Below are 23961 nucleotides of genomic sequence, written 5' to 3' on the forward strand. Positions count from 1 at the left end.
CACTATGACACAGTAATAGCAAACACTGTATGTGTCCATGCTCTGTCCTCCCAGTATGGCACTGTATTGGCAGATATCTGCTCACAGCCCTTGTTATTATTATTATCATCATCATCATCATTAATTATTATAGCGACCATTTATTCCATGGCGCTTTACATGTGAGGAGGGGTATACATAATAAAAACAAGTACAGTAATCTTAAACAATACAAGTCGCAACTGGTACAGGAGGAGAGGACCCTGCCCGTGAGGGCTCACAATCTACAAGGGATGGGTGAGGATACAGTAGGCGAGGGTAGAACTGGTCGTGCAGTGGCTTGGTCGATCAGTGGTTTCTGCAGGTTGTAGGCTTGTCGGAAGAGGTAGGTCTTCAGGTTCTTTTTGAAGATTTCCATGGTAGGCGAGAGTCTGATATGTTGTGGTAGAGAGTTCCAGAGTAGGGGTGATGTGCAAGTGAAATCTTGTATGCGATTGTGGGAAAAGGAGATAAGAGGGGAGTAGAGGGAACAGCGGGGGAACAGGTGGATTAGTCGGGCAGCAGAGTTTACAAAATATTGGAGGGGTGTGAGAGTGTTAGAGGGGAGGCCACAGAGCAGCAGGTTGCAGTAGTCAAGGCAGGAGATGATGAGAGCATGGACTAGGGTTTTGCAGATTCTTAGTTGAGGAATGTACGGATCCGTGAAATATTTTTTAGTTGAAGTCGGCAGGAAGTGGAAAGGGCTTGGATATGTGGTTTGAAGGAGAGATCAGTTTCATGGATTTACCCTTGAGGCAGCGAGCTTGTGAGACTGGCAAGAGTGTTCCCTCTATGATACGATAAAGTCATTAACCCCCAGAGATCATGAATACTCTGTATAATCCAGCAGTAATGTGTGATATATCAACTGATTAACTGCTCAGCCCTGTTCTTCCAAAACCAGCTTCTCCAGCATGACAGAAGATCAGCTCTCCACCCTTCTGTCAAGATCACATCTCACCACTTGCACACTTGACCAGCTCCTGTCCCACCTCATCCCTAACCTGACGACTTCATCCCAACCCTAACCCATTTCTTCAACCTTTCACTTGCAAATGGTGTCTTCCCCTCATCCTTCAAACATGCCTAGTTCACACCCATGCTCAAAAAGCCCTCCCTCGACCCATCCTCTGTGTCTTGCTATTGCCCGATATCACTTCTCTATGCCTCAGAACTAAAGGAACAGCATGTCCATCTTGAACTGTCGTCCCCTCTCTCCTCCTGCTCCCTTTTTGACCGCTTACAATCTGGTTTCTGACTGCATCACTCAACTGAAACTGCCCTAACCAAAGTCAATGACCTACTAATCGCCAAGAGCAAGCGACACTAATCTCTAATCTCTTGGCATCACAGATTTGGCCCTATCCTGGATCTCGTCATATCTAGCAGACCAAATATTCAGTGTCTCCCTCTCCCACACCACCTCCTCACCTCACCCCCTGTCTGTCGGTGTTCCACAAGGCTCAGCTCTAGGACCCCTAGTCTTCTCCATCTGCACCTTCAGCCTGGGATAGCTCATAGAATCCCACGGTTTGCAGTATCATATCTACGCTGATGACACGCAGCTCTACCTATCTGGGCCTGACATCACCTCCTTGCTGAACAAAATCCCACAATGTCTGTCCCCTATTTCATCTTTCTTTTCTGCTCGCTTTCTAAAAGTGAACATGGACAAAACAGAATTCATCATCTTTCCCCCATCTCACGCCACCCCTCCACCAGACCTAACCATCAATGTCAATAGCTGCTCACTTTCCCCAGTGCCTCGGGGTGATCCTCGACTCTGCCCTATCTTTCAAGCCACATATCCAAGCCCTTGCCTCCTCTTGCTGACTCCAACTCAAAAATATTTCCCAAATCCGTACATTCCTTGACCAAGAAACTGCAAAAACGCTCATGCACGCCCTCATCATCTCCCGCCTCGATTATTGCAACCTCCTACTCGCTGGCCTCCTCTCTAGCACTCTTGCACCACTCCAATCTATCCTAAACTCTGCTGCCTGACTAATCCACCTGTCTCCCCATTATTCCCCAGCCTCTCCTCTCTGCCAAGCCCTTCACTGGCTACATATTGTCCAGAGGCTCCAGTTCAAAACCCTAACTATGACATACAAAGCCATCCATAACCTGTCTCCTCCATACATCTGTGACATGGCCTGTCAGTACTTACCTACACACAACCTTCGATCCCCTCAAGATCTCCTTCTCTACACCCCTCTTATCTCTTCTTCCCACAACCGCATTCAAGACTTCTCCCGTGCTTCCCCCATACTCTGGAACTCTCTACCCCAACACATCAGACTTTTGCCTACCACGGAAACGTTCAAAAGGAACCTGAAGACCCACCTCTTCCGACAAGCCTACAATCTAGAGTGATCTTCAGTGTACTGAACCGCCGCACGACCAGCTCTACCCTCTTCTAGTGTATCCTCAATCATCCCCTGTAGACTGTGAGCCCTCTCAGGCAGGGTCCTCTCTCCTTTTGTACTTGTGTGTGCCTAGTATTGCTCATGTTTATTGTACTTGTCTATGAATGCCCCTTTTTCACATGTAAAGTGCCATGGAATAAATGGCGCTATAAAAATGAATAATAATAATATATCAACCATGTCTCAGGGAGGTCACACTGGAGCTGACTCTGCAGTGTGTAATGTAAGTTGTAGCCGATACATAAGGTAACATGGCGGCTACATGAATTTCCAAGGTAATATTGATCAAATATAGGATATAGTAGCTGATACTACACTAGTATATGGTGTCTGAGGTGAATATGATCCTATCATCTGTTATGTGAGGTATTATACTCCCTGACAGAGCCGCCATCAGGGCATTATTGCCATTACTGGTGTATGGGGCTCAGCGAGAAGAAGCAAAGAGGGGACGCCTGGATGGGGTGAGACAAGCTGCACAACCTGCACTGAGGCAGCACAGCCTGGCCACTGTACAGTATAAACAACCAGACAGACTGTGTGACACACTGGGGCCAGGGCTTATTACTTATATTTGCTTTATTAATCCGTAGGGCCCCAGTCATTCACCGCTGCAGCTACATTGGGGGCCAACTCCATCTGACATCAGAGTGATGTCAGACAATGGCGGCTTGCCCTCTGTTCCTAAGCTGCCGATGTACACCGGGCAGCAGTGGCACATTATATGTAGGAGTTGAAGACCCAAAAGTAATGAGGTGTGCACACCCGCCCACTCGCCCGTCCAACCTCCCATTCCCACATCCTACCTCCCATTCTCCCACCCGCTACTCTTCTTGTGCCCCCTTCTCTGCTTGTGCAATGTGAAGTTGGAGGCCGTCTCTGTCTGCTGCCTGCAAACTACTAAGTACTACTAAGTTCAACCCCACTGGCTGCGGCCTGTCAACCTGCAGTAAGGTACAGCTTCCTGTCTTAAAGGGGATACTGTAGTAACCTAATACTTATCCTTTACCCTATATACAACATATGGGATAATAATTAAAGCCACTTCACATGGTTCGAGGGTTGGAGGTGGAACTGAGGTGGTAGAGTCTCAAGGGGGCCCGAAAATTTTGCCAGTATGGGGCCTTGAAATTCCTGGTGGCAGCCCTGCTCCTTGACACTGCAGACATGTTTCCTCCAGATCTTCTGGTGAAGAGTATGAAGGAGAGAGATCACAGAGAGGGTTACATCCTCTCTATAGGCTGCACCCTCTTCACAGTAAGGTTACATTCATATGTTGAGCATTTGGTGATTTTTTTTTTTTACCTCAGTATTTGTAAGCCAAAACCAGGAGTGGGTGATAAACACAGAAGTGGTGACGTGTTTCTGTTCTACTTTTCCTTTGATTGTTCCTCTCCTGGTTTAGAGTTACAAATACTGAGGCAAAAAGTTCATCAAATACTCAACGTGTGCACGTGACCTAAGACACCAGGCCCAGACATTCTTGTTTCTTCGTCTTAAAGCAAAATGACTCTTGCTTAAAGTCTACACAGTTATACAAACAAAGCTGCAGGAGTTAAGTCATGTCTCCCTTTGCTTAGTGCTTCGTGAGTGTCTTACAAAAAGAAAAAGCATAAAGCAAGGACAGGCTAATTTTTGGCTCATGGTCTTGGCTTAGTAAAGACATTTTCCATATTTTCCTTAATTTACACTGAATATTTATTATAATCGCATGGACTCGTACAAATTCACTGAACCCTAGTAATCAGCTGCAGATTGTGAATTTGGTAGTAGGTAGCTCATTCTCAATACAGGAGTACTGAAATTAATGAACTGTCTAATGCACAAATTTATTAGGTTCTTCAAGTGAGCTGAGGGTATTCCTATTCCAAAAATTTACGGCATATCTACAGATTCTTAAAATAAGTGCTCCAGAGGTCATACCTGCATTTTTCAGACATTTTTGGCATATTCTGAAAAGTATAAAACAGATTACTGGGAGGGGCTGGTGAGGATCCAGCGGTCATGGTGCACATTGGCACAAATGACAAATTTAGAAGTAGGTGGAAGGTCTTTAAAGATGATTTCAGGGAATTAGGCTGCAAGCTTAAAGCAAGGACCTCCAAGGTGGTATTTTCGGAAATACTTCCTGTACCACGTGCCACGCCAGAGAGGCAACGGGAGATTAGGGAGGTTAATAAGTGGCTCAGGAATTGGTGTAGGAAGGAGGGGTTTGGGTTCTTGGAGAACTGGAGAACTGGGCCGACTTCTCAGTTGGCCACAGGTTCTACGCTAAGGACGGGCTGCACCTCAATGGGGAGGGTGCAGCTGTGCTGGGGGAGAAAATGGCTAGAAGGTTGGAGGAGTGTTTAAACTAGGGACTGGGGGGAGGGTATTCCTTTTATAGGAGGGGAAGACAGTGCAGATAGAGACCTGGGCACAAATAATGAAATTGGGGGTGGGGGTGGTATAAGGGGTGGCATTAGAACAGTTAATAATTTTAAGAAAGAATAGAGGCACAGAGACATACATAAAGTGCATGTATACTAATGCCAGAAGCCTCACCAACAAAATGGAGGAATTAGAATTAATGTTGGTGGAACATAATTATGACATGGTGGGGATATCTGAGACATGGCTGGTCGAGAGCCATGACTGGGCGGTTAATTTACAGGGCTATAGTCTGTTCAGAAATGACCGTACAAATAAGCGAGGGGGAGGCGTGTGTTTATATGTAAAATCATCCTTAAAACCCATCCTGCGTGATAATATATGTGAATCTAATGAAAATGGAGAGTCCCTGTGGGTGGAGATAAGGGGAGGGGGAAAAATAATAAATTACTGATAGGGGCTTGTTATAAGTCTCCAAAAATAATGGAAGCAACAGAGAATATCCTCATAAAGCAAATAGATGAAGCAGCGACTCAAGGAGAAGTCATTATTATGGGGGACTTCAACTACCCTGAAATACATTGGGGAACCGAAACCTGCAGTTCCAGCAAAGGTTTTTGTCAACTATGAGAGACAATTACCTTTCACAACTGGTTCAGGATCACTGCTAGAACTAATATTAACCAACAGGCCAGACCGCATATCAAATGTAAGGGTTGAGGGTCACTTGGGTAATAGCAGTGGCGGATTATAATGAGGTCAATTTGGGCAGTTGCCCCGGGCCCAGTGGGGTTAAGGGGCCCACAGCCCAGGCCAGTAAATTGCCCCATTATAATCCGCCACCGCGCAGGGCCGGATTAAAGGCAGGGCAGGCGGGGCTTCAGCCCCGGGGCCCCCACCACAAGAGCTTCTAAGGGGGCCCCCACCACATTCCTGCTGGCTGCTGCAATGGCACTCCATCTTCTCCCCACCTAAAAGTGAGTGACCGTGGGGGCGGCATTATGTGCTCTGCTACCAGCAGCATCTACAAGTAGCGTGAACGCTGATGCTGCTGGTAGCGTGCAAAGGCTTGTGATGAAATCACAGGAGGTAAGGTGTCAGGGCCCCCGATCATGTGACCCCTGTCTCCTCCCCTCCTGTGACCTCATCACAGGTCCTGTGCGCACAGCACAGAACACTGAGAGCAGCCATGTATGTGGAGTGCGGCTCTGCGGGTGGAGGTCGGTGCCGGAGGCTCCATTATTCTCTATGTGGAGTGCGGCTCTGCGGGTGGAGGTCGGTGCTGGAGGCCCCATTATTCTCTATGTGGAGTGCGGCTCTGCGGATGGAGGTCGGTGTCGGAGGCCCCATTATTCTCTATGTGGAGTGCGGCTCTGCGGGTGGAGGTCGGTGCCGGAGGCTCCATTATTCTCTATGTGGAGTGCGGCTCTGCGGGTGGAGGTCGGTGCCGGAGCCTCCATTATTCTCTATGTGGAGTGCGGCTCTGCGGGTGGAGGTCGGTGCCGGAGGCTCCATTATTCTCTATGTGGAGTGCGGGTGGAGGTAGGTGCTGGAGGCCCCATTATTCTCTATGTGGAGTGCGGCTCTGCGGATGGAGGTCGGTGTCGGAGGCCCCATTATTCTCTATGTGGAGTGCGGCTCTGCGGGTGGAGGTCGGTGCTGGAGGCTCCATTATTCTCTATGTGAAGTGCGGCTCTGCGGGTGGAGGTCGGTGCCGGAGGCTCCATTATTCTCTATGTGGAGTGCGGGTGGAGGTCGGTGCTGGAGGCTCCATTATTCTCTATGTGGAGTGCGGCTCTGCGGATGGAGGTCGGTGTCGGAGGCCCCATTATTCTCTATGTGGAGTGCGGCTCTGCGGGTGGAGGTCGGTGCCGGAGGCCCCATTATTCTCTATGTGGAGTGCGGCTCTGCGGGTGGAGGTCGGTGCTGGAGGCTCCATTATTCTCTATGTGGAGTGTGGCTCTGCAGGTGGAGGTCGGTGCCGGAGGCTCCATTATTCTCTATGTGGAGTGCGGGTGGAGGTCGGTGCTGGAGGCTCCATTATTCTCTATGTGGAGTGCGGCTCTGCGGGTGGAGGTCGGTGCTGGAGGCTCCATTATTCTCTGTGTGGAGTGCGGCTCTGCGGGTGGAGGTCGGTGCCGGAGGCTCCATTATTCTCTATGTGGAGTGCGGGTGGAGGTAGGTGCTGGAGGCCCCAATATTCTCTATGTGGAGTGCGGCTCTGCGGATGGAGGTCGGTGTCGGAGGCCCCATTATTCTCTATGTGGAGTGCGGCTCTGCGGGTGGAGGTAGGTGCTGGAGGCCCCATTATTCTCTATGTGGAGTGCGGCTCTGCGGGTGGAGGTCGGTGTCGGAGGCCCCATTATTCTCTATGTGGAGTGCGGCTCTGCGGGTGGAGGTCGGTGCTGGAGGCCCCATTATTCTCTATGTGGAGTGCGGCTCTGCGGGTGGAGGTCGGTGTCGGAGGCCCCATTATTCTCTATGTAGTGTGTGGCTCTACGATTCGTGACCCCCGTCACGTGACGAGGGGGGCCCACAGAGTCTGAACTGCCCCGGGCCCTGGCTACCCTTAATCCACCCCTGGGTAATAGTGATCACAAAATAATAGGTTTTCATGTATCCTTTAATAAGATGTGTAGTAGAGGGGTTACAAGGACACTAAGCTTCAGGAAAGCAAATTTCCAACGGATGAGAGATGATCTTGGTGCAATTAACTGGGACGATATCCTGAGACATAAAATTACACAAAGAAAATGGGAGACGTTTATTAGCATCCTGAATAGGACTTGTGCACAATATATACCGTATGGGAATAAACATGCTAGAAATAAAAGAAAACCACTATGGGTAAACAGAGCTGTAGGGGGCGCAATAAGTGACAAAAATAACTATCAATTGGCGGGCTTCTCCCGTCCAGCCAAACCACAGTTGCAGTGGGCACTGCTTTCACTCACGTGTGTCTCTCACACAGACAGGCTCTCTGTGTCCCCAGGCTGAGACACTCACACAACCACCTGGCATCCTTTTATAGCCGCCTCCCATTATTCATTAGTAACCAGGTGCGATACTGACCAGACTAGGCCACATAGGAAAGGTGTCTGGGCGAGATATACCTGCCCTCATCCACTATTCCCACATGATTCTCACATATCCCCCCCCTCTGCTCAGACCACTCCGGTCGAGCAATGACACCCGCCAAACAGTGCACTCGGGACAGGGCATCTGCATTCCCCATCTGTACCCCTGGGCGGTGCTCCACCGTAAAAGTGTAGGCCTGTAGGGCAAGGAACCACCGGGTCACCCGGCTATTCCGTTCCTTGTTCATAGAATCATAGAATCATAGAATCGTAGAGTTGGAAGTGACCTCCTGGGCCATCTGGTCCAACCCCCTGCTAAAAGCAGGATTCGCTAAATCATCCCAGTCAGATGTCTGTCCAGCCTCTGTTTGAAGACTTCCATTGAAGGAGAACTCACCACTTCTCGTGGCAGCCTGTTCCACTCATTGATCACTCTAACTGTCAAAAAGTTTTTTCTAATATCTAATCTGTGTCTCCTCCCATTCAGTTTCATCCCATTGCTCCTAGTCTTTCCTTGTGCAAATGAGAATAAAGTTGAGCCTTCTACAATGTGACAGCCCTTTAGATATTTGTAGACAGCTATTAAGTCTCCTCTCAGTCTTCTCTTTTGCAAACTAAACATTCCCAAATCCTGCAACCTTTCCTCATAAGACAGGGTTTGCAGACCGGTCACCATTCTGGTCGCTCTTTTCTGAACTTGCTCCAGTTTGATGTGCATCCACTTGAGAGGGGCATGGTCAGTGATCAGCCTGAACTTTCGGCCCACCAGGTAATATTTGAGGGCCTCTAGAGCCCACTTAATGGCTAGGCACTCTTTTTCTACGACTGCATACCTTTGCTCATGTTTGTTCAGCTTCCTGCTGAGATAGAGGACTGGGTGCTCCACTCCATCCCTCACTTGTGACAGTACGGCCCCGATACCGGTATCAGAGGCATCCGTTTGTACCACAAGCTCGCTGCAGAAGTCCGGAGTCACCAGTACTGGTTGAGAGCAAAGTGCCCGTTTTAGGCTATGGAAGGCTTCTTCAGCCGCTAAACTCCATTTAATCATGACGGAGTCTTTCCCTTTTGTAAGATCCATCAGGGGGGTAGTGATGGCTGCAAAATTGCGTATGAACCGGCGATAATAGCCGGCGATCCCCAGAAAGGCTTGCACCTGCATCTTGTTGACAGGTTGCGGCCAGTCCTGAACCGCCTGAATCTTATCGAGCTGGGGTTTAACAATACCCCTCCCAATTACATACCCCAAATACCGGGCTTCTTCTAGCCCGATGTGACATTTCTTGGGGTTCGCAGTTAGACCTGCCTCCCACAGGTCGTCAATCACAGCTTGTATTTTCTGGAGATGAGTCTCCCAGTCCAAGCTGTAAATGACAATGTTATCTAAATAGGCCGAAGCGTACCGCCTATGTGGCCTCAGGACTTGATCCATCAGTCTCTGGAAGGTCGCCGGTGCTCCATGCAGTCCAAACGGCATATACACATACTGAAATAAACCTTCCGGCGTAGCAAATGCCGTCTTTTCTCTGGCAGCCTCAGCCAGAGTGATCTGCCAATACCCCTTTGTTAGATCTAGGGTCGTAATATACCGGGCTTTTCCTAACCGATCTATTAACTCGTCTTCCCGGGGCATAGGGTAGGCATCAAATTTTGAGACCGCATTCAGTTTCCTGAAGTCATTGCAGAACCGGATGGTGCCGTCCGGTTTAGGAATTAGCACAATCGGGCTGGACCAAGCACTGTGCGATTCCTCAATGACTCCTAACTCTAACATTGCCTTTATTTCTCGGGAAACGGCTTCACGGAGCGCTTCCGGGATTCGGTAGGGTTTTACGTGAACTGTGACACCAGGTTCCGTTACGATGTCATGTTTCATTAGCGTAGTCTGCTCGGGTTTTTCTGAGAAAAACTTTTGGTTGTGAAGTAGAAACTGCCTGACCTCAGTCTATTGCCGCTCCGAGAGAGTCTCTGCAACCCGTACCTCCGGTACGGTATGCGAGCAGACGGGACGGGCCAGCTCCGCTGACAAGGCAGACCGATCTTTCCAGGGTTTTACCAGATTTACATGATAAATCTGTTCAGGTTTCCGTTTACCTGCCTGGTATACTTTGTAATTTACTTCACCAACTCTTTCCTTAATCTCAAAGGGGCCCTGCCACTTTGCCAGGAACTTACTGTCCACCGTGGGGACCAGGATCAACACCCTATCTCCGGGTGCAAACGTACGGATCTTGGCGCCCCTATCATAGATTCTTTTTTGGGCTCCTTGAGCCTGCATCATCACCCGATTAGCTTCTTGCTGGACGGCGGTGGACTGTACCAGCACTTTCACCACGTCCTCCATGCTCATGCTTCCAACGTGATGCCCGCATTCTCCACCACAATGTGATAAAACACTCCGGGATCGCCTTTGCTGGGGTCAAAGGTCACGTGCGTTCAGCATGAAACTCAGGCGCACAGCCGGGGTCCGGGTATAACTGACACTGGGTCAGGTTTATTAATGGTGAAAGCAATGCATAAAGGAAATAAAACATAAAACAAATCCTTGCCTATCCGGCATTAACTAAACAAGATCCGACCTAACTACCAATTGGCGGGCTTCTCCCGTCCAGCCAAACCACAGTTGTAGTGGGCACTGCTTTCACTCACGTGTGTCTCTCACACAGACAGGCTCTCTGTGTCCCCAGGCTGAGACACTCACACAACCACCTGGCATCCTTTTATAGCCGCCTCCCATTATTCATTAGTAACCAGGTGTGATACTGACCAGACTAGGCCACATAGGAAAGGTATCTGGGCGCGATATACCTGCCCTCATCCACTATTCCCACATGATTCTCACACTACATAAATAGTAAGAAATAGGGATGGGCGAATCCTGAAATACTCGGAATCGCTAGACTCTAACGAGTCCGACTCGGAAACTCGCTATTCGTTGCAAGTCTAGCGAGTCCAATGTTAATGAATGGGGATGCGAGTATTGCAGCGATTCCTGTGCTGCCATTTTTTTTACTCTTTACTCTCGCAAGTGGCCCCTAGCTTAGCGATTTAGAATTCATCCCTAAAGCACAGAAAATCGTTTCTACATCACGCTAGAAGCTAAACAGGAAGTCGCCTGTGCTAACCGATTTACTGCACAGGCTGATCTGATATTCTGCACACACAGGCAGATCTGATCTGCACACACAGGGCGATCTGATCTGCACACACAGGGCAATCAGATCTGCACACACAGGCCCACCAAAGATGTGTAGCAGATGTGATACAGAGAGGCTGATCGGCCTGGTTGAAGAGTGGCCCCAGCTGTGGCAGCCCACCCACCCTGGCTATGGTGATGAAAGACAGCGAAATATGGCTTGGAGGTCCATCGCCAGAAGTATGTTCCCGTCATTTGATCACGCTGGAGAAGATGGGCAGGCAAACATGGGTAAGAGTTATGTGATGTCATTTCTTCTATTTTCTTTTACTGTACCCTTTTTTGGATTAGGAGAGAGTGAGATTTCTTGTGTCACCATTGGCGTCTGTGACGCACTGAAACCGTGGTACCCAGCACCGGGCCGGGGTCTTCTTCACTGGGGGATGTGATGTGACCCGTGCTGTAGTCTCAGGGGATGCACAGTGCAAAGGGGATAACTACAGGGGACTGTAATAGGAGGACAATCAAGGCTAGTGATGCGTATTGGCACAGCAGGAAGGTAACGTGCGTGCTATTAGCTGGTAGCAGAGAAGCCCTGCACTCTCCCTGAAAAAATTGTTTAGTGCGCAAAGGCAGTCACCTAGGTGGACTGTGGTGCTGTCTGCATCACCGCTCTGGGGTGAAGTGCGTGCTGTAACTTAGCAGAGAAGCAACGCACTCTCCCTGAAAAAATTGTTTAGTGCACACAAGCAGGCAGCGTGCGTGCTATTAGCTGGTGGGATAGATAGCAGCAACGCACTGGTCTGCCACAGAAACAATAACGCTGCAGGGGTAAATATGACCCCAATAATATCTGGTGGAAAAAAAAAAAGAAAATTTGCTCAGCTATGCTTCTGATTTCAGCTCTGATGGAAGCTGAGTGAGTAAGCTAAGCTCTGAGGATGGTGCTGTATGCACTGTAAGGCTGTTCCTGCCTTTCTCCCTGCCTACAGTCCTCTACAGTACTCCTCCGTCCTGGTAGTTCTGAAAAGAACTTTTGTGTTATATGTGAGGAATCTTGAGGTCCTACACTGACTAACAGTCTCTAGATCTGCTCTATGTCTCCAACTCGCCCTGCACTAGCTCAGATCGTCACAGGAATGTGCCCAAAATGGCGGGGGCAGGGTTTATATACAGCCTTGCCTGTGATACATGACATAGGCATCACGATGGACAGCAGCCAATCATAGTAGTGCTCTTCACAGTTTTCTCACCTAACAAACTAGGCTGTCTCTGAAAATTAACATATTCTGTATTCTGCGAGTCCCGAATACAGTATATAGGAGTCCTAGACTCGCTAAGACTCGCTGCTGACAGCGGGACACAAAATCGCTAAGAAACTAGGATTGCTTGTATTAAACTCTGAAAAAACTAGGATTGCCATTGATTTGCATTGGACTCGTTACTGTGCGAGTAATCGCTTGGAAACTCGCAGAGTACCGACTCCTGCGAGTCCCCTACTACTCGCAGAGTAACGAGTCCTAACGAGTAGATTCGCCCATCCCTAGTAAGAAACTAAAAAATTATAGTGTTGGCCCTCTTAAAAATAGTCTGCGTGACATGGTGGATGAGGATGAGGAAAAAGCCAATATGCTAAATGACTTTTTTTTCAAACGTATTTAAACAAGAAAATCCCATGACGGATAACATGATCAGTGATAAAAATTCTCCATTAAATGTCACCTGCTTAACCCAGCAGGAAGTACGGTGGCGTCAAAAAATCACTAAAATTGACAAATCCCCGGGCCCGGATGGGATACATCCCCGAGTACTGCAGGAATTAAGTAGAGTCATAGACAGACCATTATTTTTAATCTTTAAAGATTCCATAATAACAGGGTCTGTACCACAGGACTGGTGTATGGCAAATGTTGTGCCAATATTCAAAAAGGGGACAAAAACTGAACTTGGAAATTATCGGCCAATAAGCTTAACTTCTGGAGGGTTTTCTAAGAGATACAATGCTGGGGTATCTGAAGAAGAATAACCTCATGACCCAATATCAACATGGGTTTACAAGGGACCGTTCCTGTCAGACTAATCTGATAAGCTTTTATGAAGAGGTAAGTTCCGGACTGGACCAAGGGAATGCAGTGGACGTGGTGTACATGGACTTTTCAAAAGCTTGTGATACAGTGCCACACAAAAGGTTGATACATATAATGCGATCAATGGGGATAGGGGAAAATATGTGTAAGTGGGTTAAGAGTTGGCTCAGGGATAGGAAACAGAGGGTGGTTATTAATGGCGCACACTCGGACTGGGTCACGGTTAGCAGTGGAGTACCACAGGGGGTCAGTATTGGGCCCACTTCTTTTTAACATATTTATTAATGACCATGTAGGGAGCATAGAGAGTAGAATTTCAATATTTGCAGATGACACTAAACAATACAGAGGAGGACAATTTTATATTACAGGAGGATTTATGTAAACTAGAAGATTGGGCTGATAAATGGCAAATGAGCTTTAATGGGGATAAATGTAAGGTCATGCACTTGGGTAGAACAAACAAGATGTATAATTATGTGCTTAATTCTAAAACACTGGGCAAAACTGTCACTGAAAAAGACTTGGGTGTATGGGTGGACGACAAACTCACATTTAGTGGCCAGTGTCAGGCAGCTGCTGCAAAGGCAAATAAAATAATGGGATGCATTAAAAGAGGCATAGATACTCATGAGGAGAACATAATTTTACCTCTATACAAGTCACTAGTGCGACCACACTTAGAATACTGTGTACAGTTCTGGTCTCCGGTGTATAAGAAAGACATAGCTGAACTGGAGCGGGTGCAGAGAAGAGCGACCAAGGTTATTAGGAAACTAGGGGGTCTGCAATACCAAGACAGGTTATTACACTTTGGGTTATTTAGTTTGGAAAATCAAAGGCTTAGGGGTGATCTTATTACAATGTATAAATATATGCGGGGACAGTACAAAGACCTTTCTAATGATCTTTTTACTCTTAGACCTGTGACGGGGACAAGGGGGCATCCTCTACGTCTGGAGGAAAGAAGGTTTAAACATAATCACTGACGCGGATTCTTTACTGTAAGAGCAGTGAGACTATGGAACTCTCTGCCATGTGATGATGTAATGAGTGATTCCCTACTAAAATTTAAGAAGGGACTGGATGCCTTTCTTGAAAAGTATAATATTACAGGGTATATACACTAGTTTCCTTAATATTGCGTTGTTCCAGGGAGCTAGTCTGATTGCCGTATGTGGAGTCGGGAAGGAATTTTTTTCCCCAATGTGAAGCTTACTGTTTGCCGCATGGGTTTTTTTTGCCTTCCTCTGGATCAACATGTTAGGGCAAGTTAGGATAGGCTGTGGGTTGAACTAGATGGACTTAAAGTCTTCCTTCAACCTTAATAACTATGTTACTATGTATATTCTACAACACCTTTAAGTCTAGAAACCCAAATAACTAAAATGCATTCACATTTTTTCTATTTTTTGAAGAAATAAACTATCATTTTATTACTATTTAATTATATTCTCACACTTACTGGAACTGTGAAAATTGAAGCTGAATCTTGTAATTGTTGTTAACATTGATGTGCCAGACACAGTAGTCAGAATCTGGAGAAGCAATCCTGGGTGAATGAAATACTCCTTGTAAATTTGTAAAGATGCCTCCACATTTCTCTGCAAATTTTGGAAAGCAAATATTATCAATGCGTAATCTCTAAAGACAGTCAAATTGTAATTTAATTTTAGAAACAGATTCATGTGAGGCAGAATAGGAAAACGGAGTTGTGTCTCAAGATGGCTTCCAGTCATTAGCAAATTTTACTTATGCGCTCATTTGCGATACAGTATTCATTGCTCCAAAGCTTTTGAAAAAATACAGTCAATACATAGTGAAAGATTGCAAACAAACACGCAACCTATAAAGTGCGATCTTTTAGTTATTTGCTGCATTTAAACATCTAGATTTTCACCAAAGTATCTCCAATGAGAATACTAGCAATATAAATAGCGAACAACCCCTTCAAAACTAAGGTATAGCACAGTTTATAGGGTCAGACTGGATTGCTGGGGGTGTAGGGGGTGGGTGCACTCTGACAAATAATCTTTTACTGGAATTTTAAATGGGGTCACTGTGACTGCACTGATTATGGGGTATGGGGTATTGTTATTCATACATTTGAATTCTTGTACCTGACATTGAATTGGTTGAAGTTGACGTATTATAATAAGCTTCAAAACCAAAATTTTGTACAGATCCATCAGTTATGAACACAACAGTCATTATATTTGATGATGAATGAAATGTGTGTTTTCTTGATTGGCAAATCCTCCCTAGTATAGAACTTCCAGGAGGTCCATCATATACGGTCACGGAATCATGATTACAATTTTCAGAACTTTCCAATCTGTTTCAAAAAATAAAAAGGGAAAAATACGACAAAAGTAAAACAGTAAAAAGATCACATACACACATGTACAATAATATCCCCTGTATATGAATTCCGCAAAGTACAGTTCAATAATAATAGCAGAGATTATAACATCCACTATAATGCTATGACCTGGAGATCAAGCATTGATTTTCTCCTTGATGTACAGTACTTGGCTAAGAAATAGTTGTGAGGATAGACATAAGGTGAAGGACAGATTTTATTGCATATGCAGGTGGTGGGAAATACTGAGGACCTCACATTATACATCAGGTCATCAATAATACCAGCAGATTATCATTATTAACCCCTTATCTGGAGACACAACCAAGACTTACTCCATGCCTGGAAAGATGAGTTCTATAAAAGTATTTGGTGCTGTTCGGATTTCCCATGTACAGTGACTATTGAGAGGATAAACGCTGGGATATAAGGGGCTGGTAAATCTGCCAGAGCTTCCCGTTAATATTTCTCCACATGTGTAAATGTCATTTCTTTCTGAAAGAACAGTAATAAATTACATTTACTAAATAATATAAAATTTACAAGCCAGCAGCAGAATAATGACTGGAGTAAAAGAGTACATTAGCCCATACTTTGCCTTCACCACCAACTAGACCACACAGTCCTCCTAATGGAGCGCCCGCTAGGGCCATGGGAATACTCCGTACCGGGCCGGTTCTTAAGGGGAGTGTCACGACAGCAGTGACCCAGTCCATGGCACTGGGCGTCCAATAAAATGATGTTAAAAGGGAAATAAAGTTTATAAGATATAGTTTGTGACGCCACCTGAGGTATTCGGCAAGGGATAACCGACGCTGCTTATTATTATTATTATTATTATTATTATTATTATTATTATTAATTATATAGCACCATTGATTCCATGGTGCTGTACATGAGAAGGGGTTACATACAAATTACAGATATCACTTACAGTAAACAAACTAACAATGACAGACTGATACAGAGGGGAGAGGACCCTGCCTTTTCGGGCTTACATGCTACCGGATGGTGGGGAAGGAGACAGTAGGTTGGTGGGTTGCTGCAGTTCCGGTGTTGGTTGAGGTGATATCTCCGGTAGTGGTGAGAGAGAAGGAGGTTGCGGGGTCATTGCAGGCTGTAGGTTTTCTTGAAGAGGTGGATTTTCAAGTTCCGTCTGAAGGATCCAAATGTGGTTGATAGTCGGACTTGTTGGGGCAAAGAATTCCAGAGGATAGGGGCAATTTGGGAGAAGTCTTGGAGGTGTTTGGGTGAGGAGCAAATAAGTGTGGAGGAGATAAGACGGTCTTGGGAGGACCTGAAATTACATGAGGGAAGGTATCGGGAGATTAGTTCAGAGACATATGGGGGAGACAGGTTATAGATGGCCTTGTAGGTCAGTATTAGTAATTTGAACTGGATACGCTGAGGGAATGGGAGCCAGTGAAGAGATTTGCAGAGGGGAGACGCAGAGGAGTAGCGAGGAGAAAGATGAATTAGTCAGGCAGCAGAGTTAAGGATGGACTGGAGAGGTGTGAGGGTGTTAGCAGGGAGACCACAGAAAAGGATGTCGCAGTAGTCGAGGTGGGAGATGATGAGGGCATGCACCAGCATTTTGGTAGATTGAGGGTTGAGGAAAGGATGGATTCTGATTAAAGAGATCATTGGGGCTGATGGTGATGCAGCAGAGTTGGTACAGCTCTCCACAGGTAGAGCTAAGTCCCAGGGCACTTATAATGTTAAAGATAGTGGTGATGTTTGTTGTAGTGCAGAGTGGATGGCGCAGCAAATAATCTGAGCACACAGTGGGGTGCAGTCTTCACACTTTTACTCACATTTCTTCCAGTTACAATCCCCAGCTGAGGTGCTGGGTCCTCCAGGTTGGTGGTCCAGCCAGCTATCAGGTAGTTTGGGGTCCTCTGTACCAGAACTCCCTTCTGATGTTACTTTCCTGGATGTCTCTCTGCGCTGGCTCCCAACTCTTCTGCCCGACGCCTTCACACACAGTGTCCCAAGCCAGCAGCCTCGGATCCTGTCAGGCGACGTTCTCTTAGTGCCCTTGACCCTAATCTGGCTGCCTTTTCAGCAAACGTGTATGGAGTTGGCTGTAGCACATACAGTCGCTACAGCCTCCGGTTTGCTAGCTGAGTCCTTAGTTTCTCCACTAGTCTGGGAACAGTCCCCTACTGCAATCTTGTCCATCCACCTGACTATGGTCGGCATGGATTCGGGCCCCACGGGTGGATTCCTCACTTCCCGTGTGCGTAGGACCCCTTCTTCACTCCTCTTTCCTCCCACCCTGTGCTAGTCTAGGGATGTGCTCCTCACTCCTCCAGTCCCCAGCACCAACTGTCTTCTCCCTCCAACTGACTCCTGTTTCCATGGCAACACTTTCTGACTCCTCCCCTTCTCTACTTCCTCCACCCACACCCTCTACCTAGTCTCTCCCTGCGCCTGAGAGGTCTGGTGTTGGATGCAAGTGTTTGGGTCCTGAGTAGTGCCCCCTCCTTACCCGAGAACGGAGTACCACACCTCTGGCTGAGGTGAAGTACGTCTGTGGCGACTGGAGCTTCATGGGCAACACACTTATCCTTAGTATTTTTTCCCTTCAACACTACCCAGACTATGAAGATTATTTAAAGACATTTGTGGCGCCCCTGAGGCTTCATTCGCCACAGAGGTACTGCACCTTCTCCTAAGGTGTAGTGCCCACCATCCAGGTAAGGTGGGAACTCCTGACCACACTCCACACCTGCATTCCACACACAGGATAGTTCAGTGGGGCCACCTAACAGCTTCATGCTGGGGGTTAGCAGAGCAACCCTCATGGAACCCTGCTTCGTAACACGAGATGTGCTGGGAGGCGGGTGGAGTAAGATGATACAAAAGAGTGGGAAGAGTGAAAGTTATTGGTTAGTTGGTTAGAGGAGAGAGAAGAGAGAAGATGGGTGTCTGAGGGACGTGCTGCAGCAGGTCCCAGTGATCTGGGCTGCTGGCACGAGAAAGACCAGAGAAAGAGACTGATAAGATTGATAACCTAACCTTCCATAAGAGAGAGAGAACAGATGGGAACGAAGGAGAATAGAAGGACGGTGGGAAGCAGGTTGAGAAAGAGAGAGAACCCTTCCAGTCCAGAGAGCGCAAAAGGCCGGGGCCCGGTCCCCGAGATTGATTGGAACTTTATGTCCGGCAACAGACACCGGAGGAGTAGTGATCCGCTAATGCCTTGCTCCCATCATAGACTTGTGACACAACAGCAACTGAATAGAGAGCTGGGACGCAGTGAGGAGTCCCTGAGCAGGCTACAGCTGTCTGTCATACAAGTAAAGACTAGGAACACCTAGAGAGAGGCATTCCAGGGTATCTAAGTACTGGAGTGCTTCGCACCTAAAGGCGCATTGGAGGAGTCGCTCAGTAAGGTACATGTTGGCGGAGTGTGGAGGGGAGAATCCTATCCTGCCTGGAGGTTGGCTGGAGCCCTGACCTGGAGAACACAGTACGGAGGCAGGCAGTTGTGTGAACTGCAAACAGTGAGTAAAGCTTTGGAACCGCATACTCTGGTGTCCTCCAGTTATTCCAGCACCACTACACCTGGGTACCGGCATCCATACCATTCTGCGCCTCTCCTCATCCACTGCACCTACACTGCCCTGGGACTACAGCTCCACCTGTGGGGAGCTATACCATCTCTGCTGCACCACACCATCAGTCCCGGCGGATCTGTATGCAGCGTTGGATTACCATCTTACTTGCCAAACACCATGGGTGGCGTCACGAACTACCTAATAAACTTTAACACCATTAACACCACTACCATTGATATTGGGAGTCCAGGGCCACGGACCGGGTCACTGCTGCTGTGACACTTTCCCACCTTGACACCGGCCCGGTACAGAGTAACCCCGCTGGCCTGGGTGTGCGAGGGCGTCCCATGTTGTCCTGTGGATAAAAATATTTGTAAAATGGTTCAGACTGGTATAAAACAATAAAAGATTACATACTTACCCCAACAATCTCCTGCAGCTCCTATTCCATCCTTACCTGGCTCCTACAGGTCTCCACTTCATGGGCTAATCTGTAGACAATGTAATGACAGGAAATGCCCGTTCTGGCCACAGCAGTGACCTGTCTAACCAAGTGATTGGCTGAGTGGGCATTTCCTTCATTTTCTGATATTTTGAAACAGGACAAAGAAGTAGAACAAGAGACCAGTAAGGACGTTTAAAGCACTGAAATGGAACCTATGAGAAAGACAGTGAGGTGGAGTATGCCTGACTTTAAATCAGTCTGAACTCTGAAACCACAGGACATCCCTGATGGAGGCGAGTTTCAGGCTGCGACTGTAAGGATATGTTCCCACGGTCAGTAAACTCTGCAGGTTGGACTCCGTGTACATCTGCAGCATGCAACCCGCAGCATCCAGATGTTACAGCATAGTGGATGGGATTTCAAGAAATCCTATCCAGATGTTACAGCATAGTGGATGGGATTTCAAGAAATCCTATGTCCGCTATGCATGTAGCGGCGCCTGCGGATCATCCGCGGAGACGGACATGCGGCGCATCTTTCCAGACCGCAGCATGTCTCCGCAAAATAAATTTCACCCATACAATGTATGGGACGCGGTGATTCTGTATGGTTCAGTGAACACATGTGGAATCACGTATGTTCAAAAGCCAGCGGCACTTTGGACGCAGCAGACATGTGCTGCGTCCAAAGTGTTGACGATTTCTGACCTTGGGAACATAGCCTAACAGTAGGGAAACATATGCTATTGAATGAATCTTCTACCTATCATTAGCTCTTATCCCAGCCCTTATAACAACCGAGCACCAGTCTTCATTAAGTCGATGGGCTTTATATACTTACCAAGAAGTGGTGGCCTCTGTGCCATCTTTTCCAACATTAGTGTTGGCAATTTAGGTCATACACTGGTGAGTCGGCTGTCAGTCAGTGCTAGGGCATGGTTACAGTCATCACTCACTATGTACTAAGTGGTGACTGAAGCAGCATCGGTCGCGCCTCATTGACTAAAAGGGTACGCTCACAGTGGTGTAGATTCATACGAGAGAATCGGCCTGATTATGCTAATGACACTCGGATCAAACTATATCACTGATCAGAGTGTCATCTGAGTGTTCTCCGATTCTCTCGCATGAGAGAATCACAGCACAGGTACGGAGAAGAAGGAGAACTTAATTTCTCCCTCTTCTCCATTGTCTGTGAGTGTACGCTAGACTGTACTCTGATGACATCAAACTGCAGTCTGATATTTCACACGCACTCATAGACTTTTATGGGGATGTGTGATCCACATATCCAGTGGTGGGATTCAAATTTTTAACAACAGGTTCTGTGTTTGTGTGTAGGAAAGCCACACCCATTTTAAGCCACACCCATTTACACGCACTTTTTCCTCAAATATATACAAGTAGGGGCGCAGTCAAACAGTTGAAAAAAAAAAATAAATTGGAATGAGATCAGAACAGTGCACAGGTCCCCAATAGGCAGCATAGGTCCCCAATAGGCAGCATAGGTCCCCAATAGACAGCACAGGACCCCAATAGGCAGCACAGGTCCCCAATAGGCAGCATTGGTCCCCAATAGGCAGCATTGGTCCCTATAGGCAGCACAGGTCCCCAAAAGGCAGCATTGTTCCCTATAGGCAGCACACGTCTCCAATAGGCAGCATTGTTCCCTATAGGCAGCACACGTCTCCAATAGGCAGCACAGGTCCCAAATAGGCAGCACAGGTCCCAAATAGGCAGCATTGTTCCCAATTGGCAGCACTGGTCCCCAATAGGCAGCACTGGTCCCCAATAGGCAGCATTGTTCTCTATAGGCAGCACAGGTCCCCAATAGGCAGGCACAGGTCCCCAATAGGCAGGCACAGGTCCCCAATAGGCAGCATTGTTCCCTATAAGGCAGCACAGATCCCCAATAGGCAGGCACAGGTCCCCAATAGGCAGGCACAGGTCCCCAATAGGCAGCATTGTTCCCTATAGGCAGCACAGGTCCCCAATAGGCAGGCACAGGTCCCTAATAGGCAGGCACAGGTCCCCAATAGGCAGCATTGTTCCCTATAAGGCAGCACAGGTCCCCAATAGGCAGGCATAGGTCCCCAATAGGCAGCACAGGTCCCCAATAGGCAGCACAGGTCCCCAATAGGCAGGCACAGGTCCCCAATAGGCAGGCAGCATTGTTCCCTATAGGCAGGCACAGGTCCCTAATAGGCAGCACAGGTCCCTAATAGGCAGCACAGGTCCCTAATAGGCAGACACAGGTCCCTAATAGGCAGGCAAAGGTCCCTAATAGGCAGGCACAGGTCCCTAATAGGCAGGCACAGGTTCCTAATAGGCAGGCACAGGTCCCCAATAGGCAGAATTGCACCCTATAAGGCAGCACGGGTCCCCAATAGGCAGCACAGGTCCTCAATAGGCAGGCACAGGTCCCTAATAGGCAGGCACAGGTCCCTAATAGGCAGACACAGGTCCCCAATAGGCAGCATTGTTCCCTATAAGGCAGCACAGGTCCCCAATAGGCAGCACAGGTCCCTAATAGGCAGGCACAGGTCCCTAATAGGCAGGCACAGGTCCCTAATAGGCAGCACGAGTCCCCAATAGGCAGGCACAGGTCCCCAATAGGCAGGCACAGGTCCCCAATAGGCAGCACAGGTCCCTAATAGGCAGCACAGGTCCCTAATAGGCAGCACAGGTCCCCAATAAGCAGCACAGGTCCCCATTACGCAGGCACACTGCACAGGTCCCTAGTAGGCAGCACAACACACACAGGCCCCCAATAGGCAGCAGCAATGCACATACAGAATATCAAAACAACTGACCTGGTGTTGGCCTGTGTTGTGTACCATACAGACTAGTGTCCTCCAGGGGCAGGGCTGAGGGCAGGCTCAGGCAGCTCACTGGGCAGCGGCGGTAGTAACTGCTCCAGCGAGCTCCTCCAGATTTCCCACCATATTTCCACCTCCAGGATGTTGCTGGAGGGAAGTTGAATATCCAGCCAGTTTTTCTCTGTCCATGTGTGTGGAGGAAAGCAAGCCTCCAGATTGCTAGCTCCTGCGAGACCTGCCGTATGTGTTGTCCTAGAGGACCTGGGCAGGACTGTGTATGGAATGTTTATTTTCATTTGAGCCGGACAGGCTGTATTTCTGTTGTTATATGCCAGTGTGAGCATACCCAAAGCTGAAAGCTGCAGGGAGGAATAAAGATAATTTACTCCTGGCAGTGGGGCTCTCAGTGCAGCTTTACAACAATATTAACTGCAGATTAATCCCTTATCTGCAGATTAACAGCATTTGGGAACATGACAGGTTTCCTTTACATTCTATAGAAAGAACACCGTGAGCACAACTCAAGATGGTGCTAAGGTTAGGTTCCCAAACCGTTAAAGCAACAAATATGAACCTAGCACTCAACTTAAAGGTATTTGTAAGGCGGTTTATTGTAGTACACGAAAAAAGGTGGGCACCGCATCTGGAGGCACGTTTGCCCCTCTCCTATATACTGACAAGCTCATTACCTTAGAGAGATCATTCTCCTCAATGCCTAAAGCACCATCGTCCTTTCTGATAGATGCCTATAAGCTCTACACAATCTATATACCACACGTAACTGAAGAAGGTCACATTGACCGAAACATCTTTTTTCGTGTACTACAATAAACCGCCTTACAAATACCTTTAAATTGAGTGCTAGGTTCATATTTGTTCCTTTCTATTCTAGAGATGAATTATTGTAGGTTATTACTGCACAGAGACCATACTTTCATAATAATAGTTTTATCAGTGTTTAATGGATCCCCATAGTCTTTAATGGCTGAGTCTGATCCACAAAACTATCAAGAATAGGGCTTGCTCTGTGTATCACAGATTAGAAATACAGAAATATATTAAAAACTGATGTGTACATGGATCAATTAAACTCTATGATTCAGTGTGCAGTCTGTTTGAAAAACGGACAGCACATGGACGTGTACAGAAGATGTGAATTGAGGCTAATATATATAATTTAACAATAAAGTACTCACCTTCCCAGAGTTCAGCATCAGCTCTTCACAGCTGCTCCAAAGTCTGTGTTTTTCCGTCTCAGTGGTGAGATCACCGCTGCAACCGATCACTGAGCACAGTTTCTCTTTGGGTGTAGATAGCATAAGCTGCTGAGCTCAGTGATTGTCTGAAGCTGTAAAGTGCACTGTAGTCTTGCTATCAGACCAGAAATAGCGGTTGGGTGCCTGTGCTGGACCCAAAGAAGGGGAGTGCTTGTGTTTCTTATCTTATTTGTATGAAAGCCTTAAGGGCCATGATTTTTCAAATAGTAAAACCCCTTTAAATAACAAAGAAACAATCTATCTTGCTAATGGCATTAAAATAAATGCAAAAGGCATTGGACATAAAGTCCTCATGGGGTGCTCTAGTTATAGCTATCCCAGTAAAAGACGTGTTGCTCATTCCCAGAAGGAGGACTGACACCTAGTAGCTAAAGAAGCC

General features: G+C 47.3%; 1 protein-coding gene across 1 annotated transcript in view; it reads right to left on the reverse strand.

Moving 5' to 3' along the window:
• LOC141059709 (scavenger receptor cysteine-rich domain-containing protein DMBT1-like) overlaps positions 1–23961 on the reverse strand; it is a 149517-nt gene that overhangs the window by 39182 nt on the left and 86374 nt on the right. Inside the window, exons 16-18 of the mRNA XM_073555826.1 lie at positions 15815–15974; positions 15238–15452; positions 14583–14721 (exon numbers count right to left, since the gene is read on the reverse strand). Of these exons, the coding sequence (XP_073411927.1) occupies positions 14583–14721; positions 15238–15452; positions 15815–15974 (514 nt within the window). The remainder of the gene's footprint in view (positions 1–14582; positions 14722–15237; positions 15453–15814; positions 15975–23961) is intronic.

This window comes from Dendrobates tinctorius, unplaced genomic scaffold, assembly GCF_039654945.1.
Source record: "Dendrobates tinctorius isolate UK_male_01 unplaced genomic scaffold, ASM3965494v1 ptg000230l, whole genome shotgun sequence".
In the NCBI taxonomy this organism is placed as follows: domain Eukaryota; kingdom Metazoa; phylum Chordata; class Amphibia; order Anura; family Dendrobatidae; genus Dendrobates; species Dendrobates tinctorius.